The sequence below is a fragment of the Eublepharis macularius genome, chromosome 11, assembly GCF_028583425.1.
Source record: "Eublepharis macularius isolate TG4126 chromosome 11, MPM_Emac_v1.0, whole genome shotgun sequence".
NCBI lineage: Eukaryota > Metazoa > Chordata > Lepidosauria > Squamata > Eublepharidae > Eublepharis > Eublepharis macularius.
This window is the reverse complement of record NC_072800.1, coordinates 4,494,373-4,516,858: the sequence shown is the minus strand read 5'-3', so window position 1 is coordinate 4,516,858 and position 22,486 is coordinate 4,494,373. Positions and strand designations below refer to the sequence as shown.

Genomic DNA, 22,486 nt, shown 5'->3' with positions numbered 1-22,486 from the left:
TTGAAAGGCGCCAGACTGTCTGGCTTGACGAACGGCTGATGAACACCATGAACAGGGCTTGGAACGAACACATGTTTGTCGAGAATGGGGCCTCATGAACAGCTTGCTCGCGAACAGCTGATCGGGCTGTTCATGACTTTTTTTTGTTCGTATTGCTGTTCGTGCCCACCTCTACTGATGAACAATGTGGCCTCGATGATGTTCCTGTGGAGACTTTCACTCGTAGTCTGGTGCCATTGCAGAGTTTGCGTGGGTTGAGGTTCCAGAGCAGCATCACTGGAGCCCCCACCTTGAGGAGAAGCTTGTGGTCTGGGAGCCAGGAGGGTTGAGCATACTGAAGAACTCCACAGGATAGTGGACCACATCATCCATTTGCACCACTGAGTCCACAGCTCTGTACTCCATTTTGAAAAGAGTCCAGTAGCACCTTTAAGACTAACCAATTTTATTGTAGCATAAGCTTTCGAGAATCAAGTTCTCTTCGTCAGATGCATGGTACAGAAACTGGTCACTAACACGGTACTCCATTTTGAGTGAGTTAAGTTGTGTTTCATTAATGATGGCAGCCTTGTCATTCTTGGGGGTCAGAATGGCATGCTTGCATAGCCAGTCCATGGACTTCTCCGTGATAGTGGCGATATCAGGGTATATCGTGGCTGTTAGTTCTGCTAGGGTCGTCACTACTGTGCCCAGGCCTGCAGGGATGGTCACCTTTCCCTTGGACTCGGGATATGCTCTGTCCCCTATTTTTAGTAGGAGTTCAGAGAATTCCCCAGCGGACCCCTCGCCTCTCAAGTGGACCCTCATGTTCTTTCTTAGTGAGAGTTTCCTGATGGGGGGCCACAAATATGATGCCTTGACACACACACTAACCTCATCAGCTCGAGTTCCGCTTGTGAATACTGGCAGACTCTGCCAAAAGTCTCCAGCCTGCAGATTCAGAAGGCACTGCCTACCGGAGGGTTACAATTATCAAAAATGAATCACAATTCGAAAATGCAATATTTCAGTTCTTTTTAAAGTGCTGCAAGTGCTCCAAAGTGCTAACAATATATATGACATTTTCAGTTCATGTAATCCGCAATATATAACAGTAAGGCTTTTGAGAAGAGCTAAAAAGATGCATCAATCTCTAATCAACACGCACCATATACAATATGATATAAAAAGCCTGAAGAGTTTAGTACAATAAATTCCTCAAATTTATACCTAAACAATCATTATTAGAAATCCATTATGATTATTTCTTCTTTCTTTGCAGGTCCACTGAGAAGAAGACGTGCTTTCTGACTTCTTCAAAAAGAGCAACTTGTACAGAGTCTTGAAGAAGAGACTGTCAAGGTGGAGCCTAACGGGCGTTTTCCAGCATTATTAATCCCGTTTCCTAATACCTGCTTTTTCAAAGGCTCAGCATTGTCAAGGCCATCAGAGCATCATGTTCTCAAACAATTTCAGTGACAAGGTAGTTTGGGAGAATGACTGCAGCTGCTGCTTGCTTTGGAGGAGCAAGTGCCGACATGAATCCTCCATTCCAGGGCGGGTGGGGAGGGGGCGATCACTGAATTGACTTGCTGATGTTGGATAATTCTCTGGGTGCAATGAACTGTCTCTTGCAATGTGATACATGACTGGATTTCCTGTCTATCATCAACAAAGGCAAATCCTCTTCTGACGGAAATCCTTGTCTTTGTTGATCACTCTAGAATGCAAACCTGCAAGAAGTGATGGTGTTTAAATTCAACAGGTCGCCCTTTTTCCATTCTTGAGTCCCATTCCAAACAATTAATGATGCTAGGATAATTGATTAAACCTGTAATTGATTAATTGACAGGGAGTCCATTTTAATGAGCAAAAGTTAAAGGCATACTTGTATTGTTTTGAGGGTACTTGGCCTCTGTGTGTGCTTTTGCAATGGGAAATGAAAAATAAAATATGGCCTCTTACAATAAGTGTTAATTTTGGCTTACTGGACTGGAAAATATCGGAGACTTCCCTTAGTATCCTCCAGATGGTACCTCTGAATGGTTGACTAAATCCAGCTTGGGCTTTCCTGTGCTGGGCCACGGGTGGATGAAGAACTATCTGCAGAACTGGGAACTGAAAATATAGACCTGATCAGGGCTGCATGTTCAAATTTGCTTTTTCTGCCACTCGGCAAATCAGGAGAGAAGAAAAAGAGTGAATTCAGCCCTGCCTCACTCCCCGTTCCCCGCCAAGCAGCCGACCAGTGGGATTTTATCCTTTTAAAATTCTTTTGCTTCTAATCCTTTGGACTGGAATGTACCAGTTTGGTAATGCCCAAATGAATGCAAGCAACTCCGTTCAAATCGCATGATTAATCAACATTTGTTTGTAGCTGATATAGTCCTCATTTAAATACAAATGTGCCAATAACTTCAACTAATGTTTAATTATCTGCCTAATTTTCATATCAGCTTGTGGTTCATTTTTGCTCCAATTGATTTACATTTTTCCCTCGTTGCAATTGGGCCCTTCTCAGTCGTAAAACATTAACAGTGCCATCCTAAACAGTTACACCTTTCTAAAGCGTCTGAAGTCAATGGGCTTAAACGGGCTTAACTCTGCTTAAGATTCACTCCCTGTTCCTTTCTCCCCCAAATGGAGCTTCCGAACTGAGGCTCCTGCTGAAGGCATCGATATGGTTAAGCAGCCCCTTTACTGCCTAGAGAGTTGGGCTCCTGCGTTCCTGGCAGTGGCGGAAAAGAGCCAGAAAGGTACGATGCAGCTCCATTTGCCCTCGTTTTTTGCATTCTTCCCCCCCCCCTTGCTTCCTTGCTCTCTATATTCCACGGTAGCCCATCCCTGCTAGCAAGATTCCCCACTGATGGCACAAATGTGTACAGGAACGGTATTCATGCTGACTTGATGGGCTAGCCCCACTTCACCTTCTCAGCTGCCATTGTCAGGTGTGTGCACCTCCCCCAACTGAAAAATCTCAGCTGGAGAGCTGAGTGGCTGATCAGATAGTATTTAATACCACCAGTCATTTGTTCAGCTGGGAGATGGAGGGGACGTCTGATCGCAGCCACTTCCTCCACTCCCTTCCCCAGCTGATGTTTGGTGCTCTGGAACAGCATTTAGTGAGGCTGGAGAGGGCAGAGCTTTCCAGGGTGGAAACTCTCACATGGCACCTGCTTGCTTGCGTGCCTTTCATCCAGTTCAATTGGGACCTTTCTTACCCTTTCATTGATTTCTTAGTCCCTTTAATGATTTATGGAGCTGTTTTTGTGAGCTAATAGTATAGATCAGAGGTCTCCAACGTGGTGCCTGCTGACAACTTTCCTGGCACCCATCAAGTATTTTTAAAAAGTGGGTAGAACCAGGTGGGGCTTTTGCCCAGCAGGGCTTCTGATTGGCCATTGGAGATCTGATTGGCTGTGCAAATATTTAGAAACGTCGCTTCAGCAGCAGCAGCTGCCACTACCACAGCACAAGGATCTACATTGTGTAAATTGGGTGTATGTGAGAAAATATTCTAAAACAGTATGTTTATTTTGAAAGGCATCCTGTTAAACAGAGCTTCTTCCTGAAATGTTGGAGAGTTACTATTACAGTTATGCAGGACATCACACATGGACATTTTGTGGCTGCCTAGTGGCAGAATTCCAAAGGTTCCTGATGGCTAAATATAATGGTTGTTATCAGGGCTTTTTTCCTGGGAAAAGAGGTGGTGGAACTCAGGACCGAACAATGACGTCACTTTGGGTCAGCCGGAACAGGGGGGAAGTTTTTTAAAGTTTAAATCGCCCTCAGCGAAAATGGTCACATGGCCGGTGACCCCGCCCCCTGATCTCCAGACAGAGGGGAGTTTAGATTGAGGGCAATCTCAACTCCCCTCTGTCTGGAGATCAGGGGGCGGGGCCACCGGCCATGTGACCATTTTCAAGAGGTGCCAGAACTCCGTTCCACCACGTTCCAGCTGAAAAAAAGCTCTGGTTGTTATGCTAGCATAACAGCACTTCCAGTGGGGAGAGGAAGGGCAACTTTTTCCAATTCCCTCTCCCACGACAGAGCTCCACACTCTTCCTGAGGGTTTCTAGCCCCCAAGGAGCAGGTTTTCCGTGCTAGGCTGCAGCAGTCGGGGAGGGGTCCTGCTTAGCCAGCTTCACTCAGACCTTGGTGTCTCAGATCTCACCCTATATATTGAATGCTGCAAACTTTTAAAAGGTGATGTTTGTATTGTTTAGAATTCACAGCATCCTTCTTGTTTTTAGCACTGAAATGAGCTGCTACAATGAACAGCTGGGTGTGCTTTGTGATTGCGCTTTTTCAGGAGTGTAGTTACCGAAGAATGCTAAGGCATGAGCAAACATCCCAGATTTGTCTTCATGAACAATTACCTTGTATGCCTAGAGATTGGGTTCCACCTTCTGGAAGGCCATCCTGCTGCCCTTGTGGTCTCCTGATCTGTGCTGCACCAGAGTTTGTCTTTTTGAATATTTCTACAGTGCTGTAGCTTACGGTTCCATTTTGCATTCTTTAGAAACATGTGAATGTGCATCCCTGCAGAGAAAAGAGGGCTGCACTTACCTCTAACTGTTGTTCATCGAGTGTTCTTCTGTGCAGGCACACATGGGAACTGGGCATGTGCAGGCTGATCTGCGCATGCCCCGTTCCCATGTGGGATTGTACAGAAGACCCAGTGATGAACCTTTGGCTATAGCCCTTTCTCCTGACCCACCAACCTTTAAGAAAAGTGATCCCACCAGTGATCATTCTGAGACATATGCCTGATGTAGTTTCTGGTGGCTTCTTTCATGCTACAGTAGCAATGGAAGCAGCATTCAAGAATGTGTTAAAATGAACACCGGTGCTTTACCCTAAAGACCCTTGCATTTCTATCATGATGCATTATAGATTTCTCCTGAGGTGCTTATTTATGGACAGTTGGCTCATGCTTGCTTATAATCGTATAAAGTAGGCTGCCACAATTTGTGACCTACCTGCCAAGTCAAAAGAACCTGACCTGCCATGTATCACAGCCCACTGGTACAGAATAATCCTCTTGGTTTTGCAGCTTGCCAGGAATTGGAAACTGAGGACAATTGTTCAACAGCCACCGTATAGAGCGTGTGACTGAGCCTGACATCGTGGTTCACGTTGTGGTCCAAACTATGACAAGGGGACACTTCGCTTGCTCCTTTAGACTGCTGCATTACATGGACATAACCATATTAACCAGCTTTCTAGATTAGACCAGGTGATCAACTCTGTTCCAGTACTGGTTATTCCAGAAGTTTCTCGCTGTCTCTGCTGCCAGAGATCCTATTTATTTGTTTGCTTGTTTATTTATTTATTTAGATTTCTAAACCACCCTTCCACTGAACCGAGCTCAGGGCAGTGTACAACATTCTAATACAGTTCTTCATCTCTATCCCCTTCCCTTGTGATAGTCTTGTGTAGTGTTATTGTAGTGTTGTGTAGTATACTGAAAAATAAAAATTGTTAAAAAAAAAATAATACAGTTCTAACAGCATAATCACATTTGCATAATTAAATGTACAAATAGTTATAAATTGAATCAATCCATCAAGATAAAAACCATTTAAATAGTGCAATCTGAGCTATGGATTGAGTAAACAGTATATCTTTCCTCCCTTCATAAGGGGACAGATAATGGGGCTGGATATGGTGGTAACCGTTGCTGCCCTCAGCCGTAAGTCTGGTGGAAGATCTCCGTCTTACACACCCTGCAGAAGTATTAGAGCCCGCAGGGCACGGACGTCACCAGGCAGAGAGTTCCACCGGGCAGGCGCCAAGGCCAAGAAGGTGATATAATTGTTGATACCAGTGATTGAACTAGCAAAGCATGTGCTGGTACCACTGTGGCATCCCTCCTTGGAAGTATGCCTCGCCAAGAACATGGGGTTGCTTGGGATTTGAACCTAGGACTTCTTCTCACATGAAGTGAAAAGAAAGATTTAACAGCTTCTGACCCATCAAATTAAGTGCAATCCATTACCTGCTGCCCAAATAAGGTAGGGATCCTAGAGTGCAATCTCAAGCAGAGGTGTGGCACAACTGGCTGGGTGGGATCCTCCTGCCATCTGCCCACCATCCCATCTCCCCTCACTCTAGAGTTCCCTACGGGCCTCAGAAATGGGAGAGCTTGGGGGGGGGGGTCTGTCACCTGATTCTCAAGCAGCTCCCAGTCTCTCTCTCCGGCAGAGCAGTCTCCGCTCCTCCTCTCCTCAGGGGCCTGCATTTGCATCCCTTCGTTATTCCCCTGCTCACCGCCAACCCACCCCCTTAAGCCCACCCCTGAGGCTAGGCCAGTGCTGTGGCCATGGGCTGCACCAGCCTCCCAGCGATCCTCCACCCTGGGTGAGGCCTGCCCTGATGCCCATCAATCAGGGCCTCCTGGGACACTGGGCATTGCCCTGCCCTGTCAAAGCTGCTTGCCAGCTGGAGTGGGAGGGGTGGGAGGCTGGGTGGAGCCTCAGTGTGGTCAGCTTCTGGGAGTCACCCTCCTTCTCTGCTCAGGGCTGGCTTGGCATCACAACCTTGTAGCCTGAGAGTGTTGGAGCCTCTTGAGTGGCCAGAGCATCTCACACCCCACGGGGTGGAGGGGCCTTGGTGCTGCATTCAACTTCTGCTGTGGGGAGGCCAGGTGAGCAGTGGTTGATGTCAGTGTCCCAGGGGTGGGTCGAGGAGGCCCACTCTGCGTCATCAGGAAGTGCCATCTCCGGTCCAACCCTTCTAAAACCTTTGACTTCAATGGACTTAGAAAGGTGCTCTTCTGCTTAGGATAGTGTCACCAAGTTGCCATGCCAGCTCACAGAGTTGTGGGGATTTGGGACAAAAGCACTCTAATTTGGGCCCATTTAATTGGCAACACTTTGCCAACTGAGGAACATTCTCAGGTTACTTCTGAACTTCATGGAAGTGTGGAGGGTGGTACCATTTCAGCTTTGCTGAGCTTGAGTTTCCAGTGAATGCCATACCTCAGGAGCGAACTGGGCCAGACGGGCAAACTGACGAGATTTTTGGATTGCCGTGCAATATGGCTAGCGGCCCCACAATGGCTTGGCATGTCATAAATTGGGCAGATAAGCCAAGAAGCCTGGCCTTTTAGAGCTCCAGCAAACTGCAATGAAGTATTTGTTCAAGAACATAAGAATCAAATGGCATTGTTGAAATGTTCAGATATAGGAAATAAAACAAAACTACCATTGAAGAAATATTTGACCAGGTGGTTTAAGCCATTCATAGTGCTTGACGTTAAACAATTTATTATGTGTTTAGCATTGTTTGGCTAAACTAATCATGGTAGATTAACCTTTGAAATGTGTGAGTTGATCATATTCCTCAATCATCGTGTTTTTAGCTCTGTAAACAACAGCTGACATTTACAGATAACATGGTCGAATGCAAATATTCCTCTCAACTGCATTTAGCAAAGTAAGAATAAGAAAGAAAAATCCTTGTTTTAAAATATTCCAGCCCAACGTCATATGATTTCTAGGCAGAATTGCCAAGCTCCAGGCCCGGCAACTAGGGGAGTCTGGGGGACAGGAAGGGTGCCATCAACAGAATGATATCTCTTCCAGGGAAAACCTTGAAAGTGATATTACACCTCTCTAGCAATCACTAGAAACTTGCTGGTTTTACCATAGAGTTTCTGGTGATTCTTAGAGAGGTGTGATGTCAATTCCAGGTTTCAGCCCAGTGCGGAGATGGCATTATGGACTCCCCAACCCATAAACGCAATTGTATGATCTAAACAGCAGAGCCCTTGGCCCTTTCCCTCTCCCACCCCCTGCCAGTGCTGCTTGAAAGCCACTCGATCCTCAGCATCTCGCTGGGACAGACAAACACAAGTTCCCTCCTCCGGAGTCACACAAGTTTTCACTAATTGCCATAAAAAGGAAAGCTTATGTACCAACAGGTTCTTCTCATAATTCCAGGTTTCCCTCAGAAGTGATATCAGACTTTGCCTGATGTCACCCTTTTGCCTGATCATCATGACACTGAGGAGGAAGGATTTGGGGATACATCAAAGGAGATGGGTGCTTTTGAATTAAGGGGATATAAAGAAAATTTTGGAAACCAAACTGAGTCTCTGAGCTACTAATGCCTAGATTGAATTAGCAAACACTGTGCAATAGAGATGTGTACAACGTGTCTTTGAATAATACAGAATCATCTGTCCCACCCAAATATAGGTACAGATGGATGGGAGTATTGTGGACTATAAAGAAATTATTTTGCAGGAGTCTAAATATACCCAGAGATACAGACAATATTAAATAGTGCAGATCCACCCTTTGGATTTCAAGAAAAGTGTTGTGTGAATCATTTGCTAAGCCCTCTAATATCTTGCATATTACTAATATTGTTGATATTAATATTGTTATTAATATTGCTCATTTGCTCTGGAAGTACAAAGGTTAGAATAATTTTTAGAAGTCTTACAGTACTGTTTTTCCTCCAGGTTCATTTCTTCTGTACAGTTTGCACTATGAATAATCATTTATAGGCACCAGCAAAACATTCTTGCATGTCAGGAACACAAGATCAAAACATTCTGGTCTGAAAATTCCACTAGAAGTCCCATTAATTCCCGATGTTTCTGAGTGAACTTTGCAAATTCTCTTTCCCAATCATCTTCATAAAAAGAAAAGCCACCTAATAACAAAATCCTGTTTCTTTTGGGTCTTGTTTCTGCATGAAGTGGGATGTTTGTAGAGCTACATTTTCCTGGCAACATAACCACTTCATAACCATAAACAGAATACATTAAAGGTATTCAGCAAATAATTTTAACATGGCATATATACAACTCAAATAATTTACTGCTCAGAGACCATAACAAATTTTAATGTGCATTTTTACAGAGTAAACAGAGGGGCCCCATTGCCATCTGCAAGGGCTCAGACCAGTGGAAAGTGAATGCATGAATTACAAAATCCCATACAGTACTGAATTACAAATTAAAATGAATGCTTTGTTGAAAAGGAAACAGAGATGTCAGTTGGTGGCACCACACTGAGATAATATTCAAAACTGGTTTGCAGAATGAACCACAGAATGTCTGTTCTGAAGTTATATTACACGTACTGTAAGCAATTTACAGAATTTAAGTTAGATTTGCATATACAGGGGTTGCAAAATTAGAGAAAACACACGGAAATAGAGAACACACGCAAATAAAATGTATTTATAGAAACCTTTGAGTGCTGCACAGGGTTAAGCCAAGGCTAGCAAATGCCACCATCAAACAGGAACAAAAGTAAGAAACCAAAAAAAAGGACAGAAAAAATCAACTGAGCGAAGAATGTCCGAGAGAGACTTTAACACTTTCTTGCTTGTCCTCCAGAAATAGGCTCTTGTGTATGATTAGTAGCTTTGAATTCTTGACGGATTTGCCACCTAGAGGGGAGAAAAAATAAAACAACTTTCCAAACTCTCACAACCGCATTTCCATCCATTGTGATGGAGGTGAAGTTGTTGTCATACGTCTTGTATGCCGAACAAGTTTACAGTTGGAGTTTTGCCTTCTGCCTAGAACATTGCTTTTTCAAGTGTAAAAGCAAACATCCAGTTTTGATAACGCCAAAAACTGCAGTCAAGCCCTGAACAGTCAAGGAAATTTGATGCTTCTCTTTGCTGAACCAAAAAAGAAGAAAAGAAAACATCATCCCACTAAGTAGTGTTCTATTACACCATGTGAGTTCATCTCATGGAAAAGACCATTGATACGTTCCAAAGAAAGTCATAAAAGAAGAAAATTGGGTTGCTCTTCTCTCCTTTTAAAAAATGTGTTTAATGTTTTGTTTATTTTATTTTTATTTGTGTGTCCTGAAGAAGGTGCTCCTTTTGAGTAGAGAGTTAGAGTACATTGGGTGCAGGGTGGTGGTTGGAAGTTAGGGTCAACTTTGCTGTCCGCTCCGTAGGTTTTACAGGCGATTTGCTCTTTGCTTTAAGAAGAGAAAGTGATATTGGAAAAAGTCAGCACTTTTTAGATTAAAGCAAAGCACCCTTCACAAAGCCACAAACAAGAAGCAGGACAGAAAGTCCATGGCTTGTAGCTATCCTCGCACCTGCGGAAGAAGTTATAAGATATTCGCTCATCTTGCAGATTTCCAATGCTCCTTTATAAGGCTGTTTAAACATATACATTTTATATACTTAATTAGCTCGCCCGCTTGGCTCTTGTGCCCATGACTGTCTTGGCATGCACTGCAAATAACAACACATACAAAGGATTTCAGTCCCACAACGAAGTTCTTTGTTTTCTTGCATGTCTCTTTTTTTCTTTTAACTGTAATCCAATTACCATACGGCAAGAGGAACCAATGAAAACACCTTCAGCCTCTAAGCATTCGTGACAAAAGAATCTGTAAAGTCACTTTGCAAAGACAATGTCCGTGCCTGTCAAAGCTGTCCCTTGTCCACTAACAAACAGGTCCCTCAGGAAACCAACAAGAGGCTGAGGGACCTCTGCCCACCTTGCAGGCCACCAAGCCGAACAACATAGGCCAGCTGGGGCTGACTACAGCATCCAAAAAACTCCTCCCCCCCCCATCTTGCAGTCTGCAGCTGTCCTGCCTCTAATGAGCCTCCATATGTGTTTTGGCTTGGTGCTATGCAAGATATGTAGGCTGAGGCCAAAGAGTTTTATAATAATAATGATGATGATAATAATGGCAATACATTCAATAACAAGCATGCAAACAAGCCTGTAGCACGTGGTTTCTTAAACCTATTCTGGGGAAGATGTACCCTTCTGCCTTTTTAGAAGCCTTCAAAAAAGTTGGCAGGGTCAATAATACTCTAGGGGTAGTCTCCAGTTAACGGAGCTTGCTCTTTTCAACTGAGAATGGAGGAAGACCTGCCTGGACACAATGGAACACTCAAACAACAGTGATGCTATTGATCAGGAATGGTCAACATCTATCTACACAATTTAGCATTAGGACTGCACATCTTATGACCCACCCACCCAAACACAGCACACTAGCCATGGCGACTGAGGATGCCCAAGTATTGCTGCCTGCTTAGGAGTCACTCTCAAGAAAGTCAAGAGCAGGGGAAAATATGTGTGTCAACTTCCTGGCAGGCCACCTAATATGGCTGGCGGGCTGCCTTCAACCCAAGTTCAAAACAGAGTTAGAAGCAATGAAATCAATGGGCTTGTGTCCAATGTTGTGCTGGAATACTAGGATAGAGAGGTACAACTTGTTCAAAAGAGATAGACAAGTAAGGAAGGGGGGAGGAGTAGCATTATATGTAAAGGATTATATACTTGTGAAGAAATACATGTATCTGAGCATGGAAGTTCAGATGAGCGTCTATAGGTAAAAACAAAAGGAATTCGAAATAACAGTGATACTATAGTGGGGGTCTGCTATAGACCACCAAACCAAGAAGAAGACTTGGATGAGAAACTCATAGAAAAAATTACAGTTCTCAAAGAGACGGGACACAGCGATCATGGGAGATTTCAATTACCCAGATATCTGCTGGAAGCCTAACTCTGCTAAAAATGAAATGTTGAATAAATTCCTGACTTATCTTGCTGACAGTTTCATTTTTCAGAAAGCAGAGAGGGAAACAAGGGGTTCTTCTATCTTGGACTTGATTCTCACCAACAGGGAAGAACTGGCTGACAAGGTGAAAGTAGTGGGCACCCTACTGGGTAGTGGTGGTGACCATGTAATTTTGGAATTTACAGCCTTGGGAAGGGAAAAGCTGTACGTGGTCAGACATACAGGTTGGACTTCAGGAAAGCAAATTTTAACAAACTGAAAGCTATGCTGGGTAGAATCCCTTGGTCAGAAATACTTAAGGAAAAGGGAGTTCAAGAGGGGTGGGAGTTTCTTAAAAGCAAAATATTGAAAGCACAATATTGAAATATTGAAAGCACAATCACAAACTATTCCTATGAGAAGGAAAAATGGGAGGAGCTTAAAGAAGCCAAGGTGGCTCCATAAACAGCTTTCTAATGAATTGAGAAATAAAAAAAAGACTCATTTAGGAAATTGAAGGAGGGCCTTATAACCAAGAATGAGTATAAACAAATAACCAATGTGTGTAGAGAGTGTTAGAAAAGCTAAAGCTCAGTATGAGCTTAGGCTAGCAAGAGATGCTAAAAACAACAACAACAAAAAAGGTTGGTAGTTGTGGGTTTTCTGGGCTGTATTGCCGTGGTCTTGGCATTGTAGTTCCTGACGTTTCGCCAGCAGCTGCGGCTGGCATCTTCAGAGGTGTAGCACCAAAAGACAGAGATCTCTCTGTCTTTTGGTGCTACACCTCTGAAGATGCCAGCCGCAGCTGCTGGCGAAACGTCAGGAACTACAATGCCAAGACCACGGCAATACAGCCCGGAAAACCCACAACTACCATCGTTCTCCGGCCGTGAAAGCCTTCGACAATACAACAAAAAAGGTTCTTTGCTTATATTCAAAGTAAGAAAAAGAGCAAGGACATGGTAGGTCCATTGCAGGAACAGGGAAGTGAAATTGTAACAGGCGATGAAGAGCTCAACGTGGCAATAACAGAACACATGATGGCAGAAGGGAGCTACAGCATAGTATCAGCATAGAGGCACTACGTAAGCACCTAGTTTCTTTAAATGGAACTAAGTCCTCAGGGTCAGATGAATTGCACCCAAGGGTACGAAAAGAACTCGCAAATGTAATTTCTGAGCCTCTGCCCATTATTTTTGAGAGTCAGGCAAGGTGCCAGAAGATTGGAGGTGGGCAAATGTTGTCCCCATCCTCAAGAAGGGGGGAAAGGAGGATCCAGGTAACTACCGACTCATCAGCTTGACATCTATACCTGGAAAAGTTTTAGAACAAATCATCAAACAGTCAGTCCTTGAGCATTGAGAAAGGATGGTTGTGATTACTAAGAGCCAGCAGGGTTTTTTCAAGAACAAGTCATGACAGACTAACCTTATCTCTTTTGTTGAGAAAGTTACTACCTTGCTGGATTAGGGGAATGCTATAGACATAGTTTATCTCAATTTCAGTAAGGCTTTTGATAAGGTTCCACATAATATCATTGCTGACAAGTTGGTAAAATGTGGTTGGGATCCTATTATTATTACATGGATTTTTAACTGGTTGACAGACCGCACCCAAAGAGTGCTAGTTAGTGGTTCCTCATCCTCTTGGAGAAGAGTGACAAGTGGAGTTCCTCAGGGATCAGTCCTGGGAACTGTTCTGTTCAACATTTTTATAGATGATTTGGATGAAGGAACAGAGGGAATGCTTATTAAATTTGCAGATGATACTAAATTAGGAGGGGTGGTAAATACGGTCAAAGACACAGTAAGGATACAGGATGATCTTTACAGACTGGAAAACTGGGCTAAAACAAATTAAATGAATTTCAACAGAGATAAATGCAAAATTCTACATGTAGGAAGGAAAAAAGCAAAAGCATAATTATAGAATGGGGGAGACTTGTCTTGGCCGTAGTGTATGCAAAAAGGATCTAGGGGTCTTGGTAGACCATACACTGAACATGAGCCAGCAGTGTGATGTGGTAGCTAAAAAGACAAATGTGGTTTTGGGCTGTGTCAACAGAAGCATAGTGTCAAGATCATGAGAAGTGATAATATCACTCTACTCTGCTCTGGTTAGACCTACTTAGAGTATTGTGTTCAATTTTGAGTACCACAATTTAAGGATATAGACAAGCTGGAACGTGTCCAAAGGAGGGCAACGAAGATGGTGAGGGGTCTGGAGACAAAGTCCTATGAGGAAAGGTTGCAGGAGCTCGGAATGTTTAGCCTGGAGAGGAGGCAACTGAGAGGTGATATGATAACCATCTTCAAGTACTTGAAGGGCTGTCATATATAGAGGATGGTGCGGAGTTGTTTTCCGCTGCCCCAGAAGGTCAGACCAGAACCAACAGCTTGAAATTAAATCAAAAGAGCTTTCGGCTAAACATTAGGAGGAACTTCCTGACAGTTAGAGCAGTCCCCCAGTGGAACAGGCTTCCTCGGGAGGTGGTGGGCTCTCCTTCTTTGGAGGTTTTTAAGCAGAGGCTATATGGCCATCTGACAGTAATGCTGATTCTGTGATTCTGGGAAGAACATGAGAGGGAGGGCAGAATGGGTTACATCAGTGCTTTGTTCTCGTGGCCTTATATGCCCAGAGTAATGCCTATTGCCACCTTGGGATCAGGTAGCAATGTTCCACAGGCCAGTTTGGCTAGAGATCCTGGAGGTATTTGGCCATCTTCGGGGCATGGAGAAGGGGTCACTGGGGCAGTCGGAGAGGGGGGGAGGTATTTGTGAATTTCCTGCATTGTGCAGGGGGTTGGACTAGATGACCCTAGAGGTCACTTCCAGCCCTATGATTCTATTAATCAGTTTTACATTTCTCAATATTGCTTCTAATCAGTGTCATCACTGACGAGACAGTATTGCTTATCTTATATAGCTCTCTTGGTATGTTCATAAAAATATGTTGCTTTTATTTTTTAAGGAAGCAAAGTTCCACCCTTTGTCACAGCAATATCAGCAGAATTGCATGTGTGCAATTGTGCATTGTGTCAGCTCAGTTACTGTAGCATTGTGCATAAGAGAGAAACCTATGCAAGCAGGTTATTCATGTCACTTAATGTTCCATTAGCTTAATTCGCCTTTATCTGCAAACACCTCCCCTTGGAGCTTGAAATCACCCCTCCCCATCAGCCTTTTGCTGACCTTTGAAAAGGTGTCAGGGTAATGAGAGAAGGACCAAGGAATGAGTCCTGGGAAGAGGCCACCCTGGAGCATCAGCAGTGGCGAACTGGAAGCTCTGGCAGTGGCCATTTGGAACTCACCATTTCTAGTAAGAGTTTTGTAGAATTTCTGAAAGTCCGTTTGTTCCCCATAGGGTTGCCTGCCTCTAGGTGGGTCACTACTGATCTCCAGACTACAGACATCGGTCCCCCCTGGAGAAAATGGCAGCTTGGAAGAGAGTGGACTCTGTGTCCTGACATCCCCATCGAGCTCTTCGCCCCCCACAGGCTCTGCCATCTGCAGGCCCGGCCCCCCAATCTCCATGAACTTCTCAATCCAGAGTTGGCAACTCCACCGTTCCGCTAGGCAGGCCATCATGTTAAAAGATTGCAGCAGCAAGATTAAGACTTGCAGTTCAAATTGTCTTTTTCACTGGGAAGACAATCCTACTCCCCAAATGAGCAACGTTTATTCGTTTATGTACATTTATTAAAATATTTATAACCCACCTTTCATTTTGATACAAGTTTGAAATCTTTCTCCAGTCCAAACAGTCTTCATCTAACTTCTTCTAACTTCCCTTGGGGGAAAAGTCACTTAAGTTAGAGGAAGAGCCACTTACGTTGGAGGAAGGCTACTTCAAGGATGGATGATGCGCCTACTGAATCATAACATCCAATAATAATAATATTCAAGGTATATACTACCCTTCAGAACAACTTAACACTCACTCAGAGTGGTTTACAAAGTGTGTTATTATTATCCTCACAACAATCACCCTGTGAAGTGGGTGTGGCTGAGAGAGCTCTGAGAGAGCTGTGACTGACCCAAGGTCACCCAGCTGGCTTCAAGTGGAGGAGTAGGGAATCAAACCTGGTTCTCCAGGTTAGAGTCCTGCTGCTCTTAACCAATACACCAAACTGGCTCATCCACCCACCCACCCATTTTTAGCTATGCTCTGAAAAGGGCAGGCAGAACAGATCGTGATGGTGATCCTGGCTACTTTATAGCAGATAGGGAGTCTTTCAGTCCCTCTCTGTTCAAGTGCTCTGTTTTGTGTTCATTTTCTCTTCTTCTCTCCCAGGGAACACACAGGCTGTGGATGCTCAGTCCTCCCTCCCTCCCTGGTATCTCTCTCCTTTTTTGTCCTTCAGGTTTTTGGAATTTGTTGAAGTAAGAATGTGAAGTTTGATCTAGAAAGTGATAAAATGAAAGCCTCAATCTGGTGCCTGGTCTCCAGCTGGCATTTCAAACCAGATCTCCTTCACAATCAACTTCCACGTTCTCCTTTCTTCATAGTAATGAAACCCTCTAAAAGATCATTATGGACCACCATGACTGTAAAATGACAGAAAATAAAACTCAGTTTGCCCCACGGGTGCGCTCAGGCAAAATACAAGGTTGATCTGGGGTTCCTCCTCCAGCAAGTTCAGCCATCAGTCCAGTGAATTTTGTAAGGTTAGCAAACCCTCTTGCGGGAAGGAGCTTGCCCTTCCCTACTTTGCGACTGAATTTCACCAAAAGCAATAATTAAAACCAGTCTTGGAGATTCTTCCATCAGAAGAAGGTAGATGATGCTCAACAGATGCTGGCAGGAGAAGAAGAAGGCGCTTCTGTGGGGAGGGGGGAGTTCTGCAGCTCCACGTCCAGCAATTCCAGCCGGCCTTCGGGCATGCCTCCACAGTGCTGCAGTCCAGGCTGGCGAAGCGGAGTGGCTCCAGGCCTGCAATGAGAGCAAGAAGTTCTTGCTCTTCCTTATATCTGCTGTGAACTCACCAGGGGAGTCTTAAGCAAGCCATTCTTTTTCGGCCTGAGTCCCCAGTGTGTGACAGGGACGGCCTTCCAAGGTTGTTGTACGGATGTTTGAGGTAATGGGTGTTTTAGTTACCTACCTACCTACCTACCTACCTACCTACCTACATACATACATACATACTTAGTTTTCTGTCTGGAAGATGATCTCCATCTGAATATAGACCAAGGCCATGCCTCCTTATTGCTCCTCCTGGATCTGTCTGCAGCCTTTGACACAGTAGACCATGCCATCCTGTTGAGGCGTTTGGAGACAGAAGTGGGCATCAAAGGATGTGCCTTGGACTGTTCAAAATTGTTTCTCAGAAAACAGACTCAAAGGGTTGCTATTGGAGATCAGCTGTCTCCAGAATGGGAATTATCTTGCAGGTTTCCAGAGTGCAATCTTATCTCTCATGTTATCCAACCTCTATGTAAAGCCTTTAGCAGCTCTTTTGCAGCTACGGAGTGGGATGCCATCAATACGCAGATGACACCCAACTCTATATCTCAATATCCAAAAACCCACAGGATGAAATAGAAATCTTGGGTCGCTGCCTGACAGTTATGGTCAAATGGCTGAAAACGAACAAATTGAAATTGAATCCAGATAGGACAGAAGTGATGCTTGTTGGGAAGACAGATATCCTGAAGGGCATTGCAGCCCCCACTTTTGATGGTGTTTGTCTGACCCTTGCAGACTAGGTCAAGAACCTAGGGGTTCTACTGGGCCCAGCACTCCTGCTAGAAAAGCAAGTTAAGGCAGCTGCAAAACATGCTTTTTGCAACCTCACTCTATCCTGGAAGATGCCTTCCTACCTCAACAGGACCAATCTAGCCACCTGGATCTACGCTATGCTAACAGCAAGACTTGACTCTTGTAATACACTATACATAGGTCTCTCATTTAAGTCAACTAGGAGACTCCAGTTGGTGTAGAATGCTGCAGCTCAATTATTATCAGGAGTGAGCAGGACTATGAACATGACCCCCATTCTGCTGTCACTCCATGTCACTCACCTGTCACTTATTGGGCTCAGTTCAAGGTATTGGTTATCATGTACAAAATTCTTCATGGCCTTGGTCCGGCATACCTACAGGACCGCTCCTCTCCCTATTTTCTTTCACAACAGCTTCACTCATCTGAACAGGGTCTCCTGCAGCTGCCACCCTGCACATGGGCAAAATCAACAGCTGCCTGTGGCGGCTGGCTCCTATCCTACCGAACAGCCAACCTAAAGAGGTCAGAAAAGCCGCCACTCTCTCAGCTTTCCGCAAACTCTGCAAAACTGAATTATTCAAGAGGGCTTTTTTACTCAAATGGGAAGGTTGTACTGTAAAGAGGTGGTCTCAAAGAGATGCTTCACTAAAGATGGGAACCATAGACTTCACTACTGAGTGCTGCTATGTACTATCTGTTGCCTTAAGTATGATCCTACTGGATAGTTCTTTGCTGTTTAATGCCAGCCTTAGAATCGCTTGTGCTCAGTTGCAGCATTTCTTCAACTATGTATTGGATTTTTACTAATGTTACATCTTTTCAAATTCACATTTATATACCCTGTGTCATTGTTTAGTGAAATATCCTTGATATTGACTGTACTAATCTCACACTATGTAATCTGCCAAGTCTTTGTGAGAAAGGTAGGCTAGAAATGACATGATGTGACATGACATGACATAAATAAATAAACCCTGCCTTTGTCCCTGATGAGGACCCAAAGTGGCTTATATTGGTCAATATATCTGTGTACTGGATTTCTGCTGGTTTTTAAATCTTTGCAAATCTGCATTTATATACATTATTACATTGTTTATTGAAATGTCCTTGAAATTGACTGTATTGACTCAGAGCTAAGCTAAAAGTGACAAATTATGCTTGAGTGGCAAGTGAACAGACGCACATGTATTCCTCCCTGTTCACTTGTGCTCCACTTGCACGCCACTTGATCACTACCGAGTGGAGTGCAAGTGGAGTGCAAGTGAACAGGGAGGAATACATGTGCGTCTGTTCACTTGCCATTCAAGTGTAATTCATCACTTCTTGCTTGGCCCTCACATTGAGTAATCCGCCTTGAGTCTCAATGAAAAAGACAGACTATCAATGATGTAAATAAATAAACAAACAATAATGTTTCTCATTTATTCTTGCAACAACCCTATAAGGAAAGTTAGGCTGAAGGTCAACCAGCAAGTTTCCATAGTGCAGAGACAGGGAGTTCAAACATGGGTCCCTGTCATGTCTGCATAGCATTTATCCATGCCATTCATATGTTCTCTGTCCCCTGTATTGATTTGACCATACTGTGTAACTATATGCTTTCTTACTATGCTCATATACTATATGCTCTCTTATTAAGCTCATGGTCAGATCGGTCATGTTGAGATAGGAAGCCATCTCGAGCTTGCCTAAAAATGAAAGCAATAATGTTGAGACTGTTATCTCTGAAGCCTGCTACTGACCTTGTACTAAAATGCAACTCTCTGCAAGAGACAGAGTAAGTTGAATTCCTTGTAATCTTCTGGCTTTCTCTGGCCAGACAAAGCTATTGTGTTTCTCATGAGAATTGGGACTTTCGCGCCTTTTTACTAACTGCCCCAGGGGAGGGGGAATCCTGCTCCTTATATCAAAGTGCATACACTTGTATTCTCATTCCTGCCAATCCTATTCATCTTTGAAGGACCTATGAACTTAATGGATCTCTATAATAAAACCTTTTCAACCAAGATGCTGGAGTACTCGCTGTGACGGGTTTGAGGATCTATCTGTCATGGACTGCCATTCTCAGAACTGACATTTTGGCAGGAATCCCTTTTTTCCCTCTGAACCCGACACCCCAGGAGTTTGACTGCCGGCACCATGTCGATGGAGTTGAACCCAAGGACCACAGAGCCACAGGACTCTGCTAATTGCCCAGATATCCGGCTGGGACCAGGTGCAAATCCTGCAGAACATTCTAAAGCATTGATGCCAGCACTTCAGCCGAGGCTGGATGTAAATGTAGCAGAGATGCGTGGACTTGGAGTTTCAGGAACTCTCCCGAGATATCGGGATACCAGGAGACATTGAGAGATGGGGGCCATCCCTAAGGCTGGGGTGGTCTATAGCCATTGGAATCAAATGCCTACCCAAGAGTGGGCCCCTCGCCACTCCCTATCTGCTGATCAGAAAATACAGTGGAAAAGAGGGACGCTGTACTGCCGTCATCCCCTCGCAACGGAGGAGCATCTCAGTGAGGAGGAAATTGAGAAGCCTATGCTGGGGCCCACAAACCTCCTGATGGAGCAGGAGATGGGCGCGAGAGGGGGTGCACCGATAGACCCCATGTGGACTAGGACTAGCGAGCACCGAGTCAGGCATGAGCTACTGGATGATATACAAATGCCGGGGCCCCAAGGATTACACCGCGTTACCGCACAGGGGGTCAAACCTGAGGAAGTGGTAGACCCCTGGGACTTGTGTGAATTGAGTGCTCTGGCTGGGCTAACAAACCCATCAGGGGGCCAGATGCCGCAACTACCTGCACCAGAAGAGACAGTGGGCCTGAATAATGCCCCACTGAGCAATCCTGTGGGGGAGGCCCTGCAGAGCAGGATCCTATCTGCAGAACTACAGTCCCTCAAAGCCCAAATGGAAAGAATGAGCATGAAATGAGGCAAACTGCCCAAGGGGTGCAAACAATGATGAGCATCCCTACGGGACCACCTAAACTCGCGAATGAGCAACCAGTGGACTGGTCACAGCTACTGCCTCTGCCTCAAGCACCTCCACAGGGACTGGATACAGTCCCCCGGTTACTACAGCAATGTGGGATGCGATGGGATTAACTCCCTCCAGCCGGGGATAACCAAACCTACCCCCGGGCATAAACCTCCTGTCAGTGCATCGGGGAGGGGTAGTTCTCTGCCAGCGCCAGGGAACTTTGTGCCAGCCACTAGGACCCTGCAACCACTTGCGGAAGGGACGACAGCTGGGGGAATCGCGCCAAGAGCTGTGCCACTCGCAACAGAAGCACAAACTACCGGGACTGATGTGCTCAGAGGAACTTCGCAACAAGTAACTTTCTCTCCGCTGACAATCCAGCAGGCAGTAACAGTTCAGCCGGGAAGAGGACAACCACAACCACGCTCATAGCAACGAGCACAACGGTGCTGGTCACTCACACCAGGAACAGATGGCCGAGGAGCTCTCTGTACCAGGGAGCCCCCGCCCTTCACCCCCCACACTCCACAGCAAGGGTGACTTATGTCCCGACGGGGACGGGAACACAAACTAGTCACCCCTATTCAGAAGGTCGTACAGTATACCCCCCTCAAGTACCGTTGGGGGTCCAAGCACTGCAACCTCAACTGGCCCCTTTTATCCCACCACAAAATGCTCCAGTTGGCCAAGAGAACTATGCCGCATATCAAATGGCTCATGGGGTACCGAGAGACCAAGGGCAACAGGGCCCCACAATGGTCCCCATCTCAAAACAAAGGGGAGGGCAAAGAGTTGAGGCTCCAGCGATGGGGGTGCCACAAGGGTGGTTCAAATTAGAAGCCTGATTTGATGGGAACCCAGGAGACTTGGGGTTCTTCATTATACAAGCCATGGAATTTTTCCAAGACTGGGGGCAAATGAACATAGTACGGTGAGCCACTTAGGATCCCGATTAGGGGCTCCCGCAGCTGAATGGTATGTAACCCTCTATTAAATGAGAGTGCCTGAATTATATGATTTAAATGCCTTTGTGTACACTTTAAGAGCCCAGTTCAAAGATCCTCTGGATGAGGAGAGGGCCAGGACAAAGCTAAAATCAAAAAGGCAAGGGCAGAGGCCCGTCCACGAATATGCAGCCGAGTTTAGGTGCCATGCGGCCAAAGTACGAGACTATCATGAAGGGATTAAAATTGAGTTTTTCCGTAATGGACTAAATGCAGATCTTTTAGCCAAAGCGTTGGTGCAAGATGACCCTGGTATGTTGCTGGGATGGATCCAGTCGGCATGTTAGGTTGAAAATTGTGAGCAAGTAGTGAAACTTGTGTGAATGCAACAGCAAACTGGAGCCCGTAGACCACCCTCGGTACCCAGAGGGAGAGGACCGGTAGGGCCCAGACACCCTGCTCCCGAATCAGAAAGCCTTACGTTGGAGACAAGGCTTGTGCATGCAGTGCGGAGGCACTGGACATTTTGCATCCCAATGCCCCGGGAAGAAACAACCTGTGGGAAGAGGCCAGCTCCCTAGCAGGGTGATGGGCCCACCTAAAACTTTAAGCAGAAAAACACCACCAAAATGTGGGTGCTCCGAAACTGGCTTGGAAGCTACTGAACCGCCTGAGGAGGAGACAGAAACCCAGCTTGAGCAGCCATCAGGAAATGAGGAAGACCTGCTGTAAAAAGAGCCCACTGGCAGGTCCCCCAAAAAGCACCACCAAGAAAGGTGAGAGAGAAAGGGGCTCTACTGTTCCTACCAGTGACTTTAGTTAACCCTAAAAAGAGGGCCCACATATGAGTGTAGGCATTAATTGACTCTGGTTGCACTCAGGACTTAATAAACCCAGCACTGGTTACAGGATTGGGATATGATGTGATAGAACTAAATAAGCCCATAGTATTTGAGCAAATGGACAGATCTAACATGAAAGATCCTGCCATCTATCAAACTGAATCAGTCCCCATGGGCATGAGGACCCACTGGGAATCCAGAATCCTTATTGTTAGCGCTGTAGTTAACTACCCGCTTGTGTTAGCAAGCCGATGGCTGTGGGACCACAACCCCCATATTAAATGGAGAACAGGCGAGCTACTTTTTGATGGGGGAAAAACTTGTACATACAGTGAAGCCTCCCTCCATTAGCATTCCACACCCTGGGAAACTCTTACAGGATGACTCAACCCAACCCCACCCCTCCTGAGTAGATACAAATGACCTACATCTTTTCCACACTGTGACACTGAGAGATCTCTGTCTTTTGGTGCTACACCTCTGAAGATGCCAGTCACAGCTGTTG

The 22,486-nt window shown here is 45.2% G+C and overlaps 1 protein-coding gene across 1 annotated transcript in view; it reads right to left on the bottom strand.

Annotated features, from left to right (window-relative positions):
- Nucleotides 1-9,852: 9,852 nt before the first annotated feature.
- The window catches only part of VSTM2A (V-set and transmembrane domain containing 2A), a 57,857-nt gene continuing 45,223 nt past the window's right edge, over nt 9,853-22,486 (bottom strand). Inside the window, exon 5 of the mRNA XM_054992109.1 lies at nt 9,853-9,941. Within this exon, the coding sequence (XP_054848084.1) occupies nt 9,853-9,941 (89 nt within the window). The remainder of the gene's footprint in view (nt 9,942-22,486) is intronic.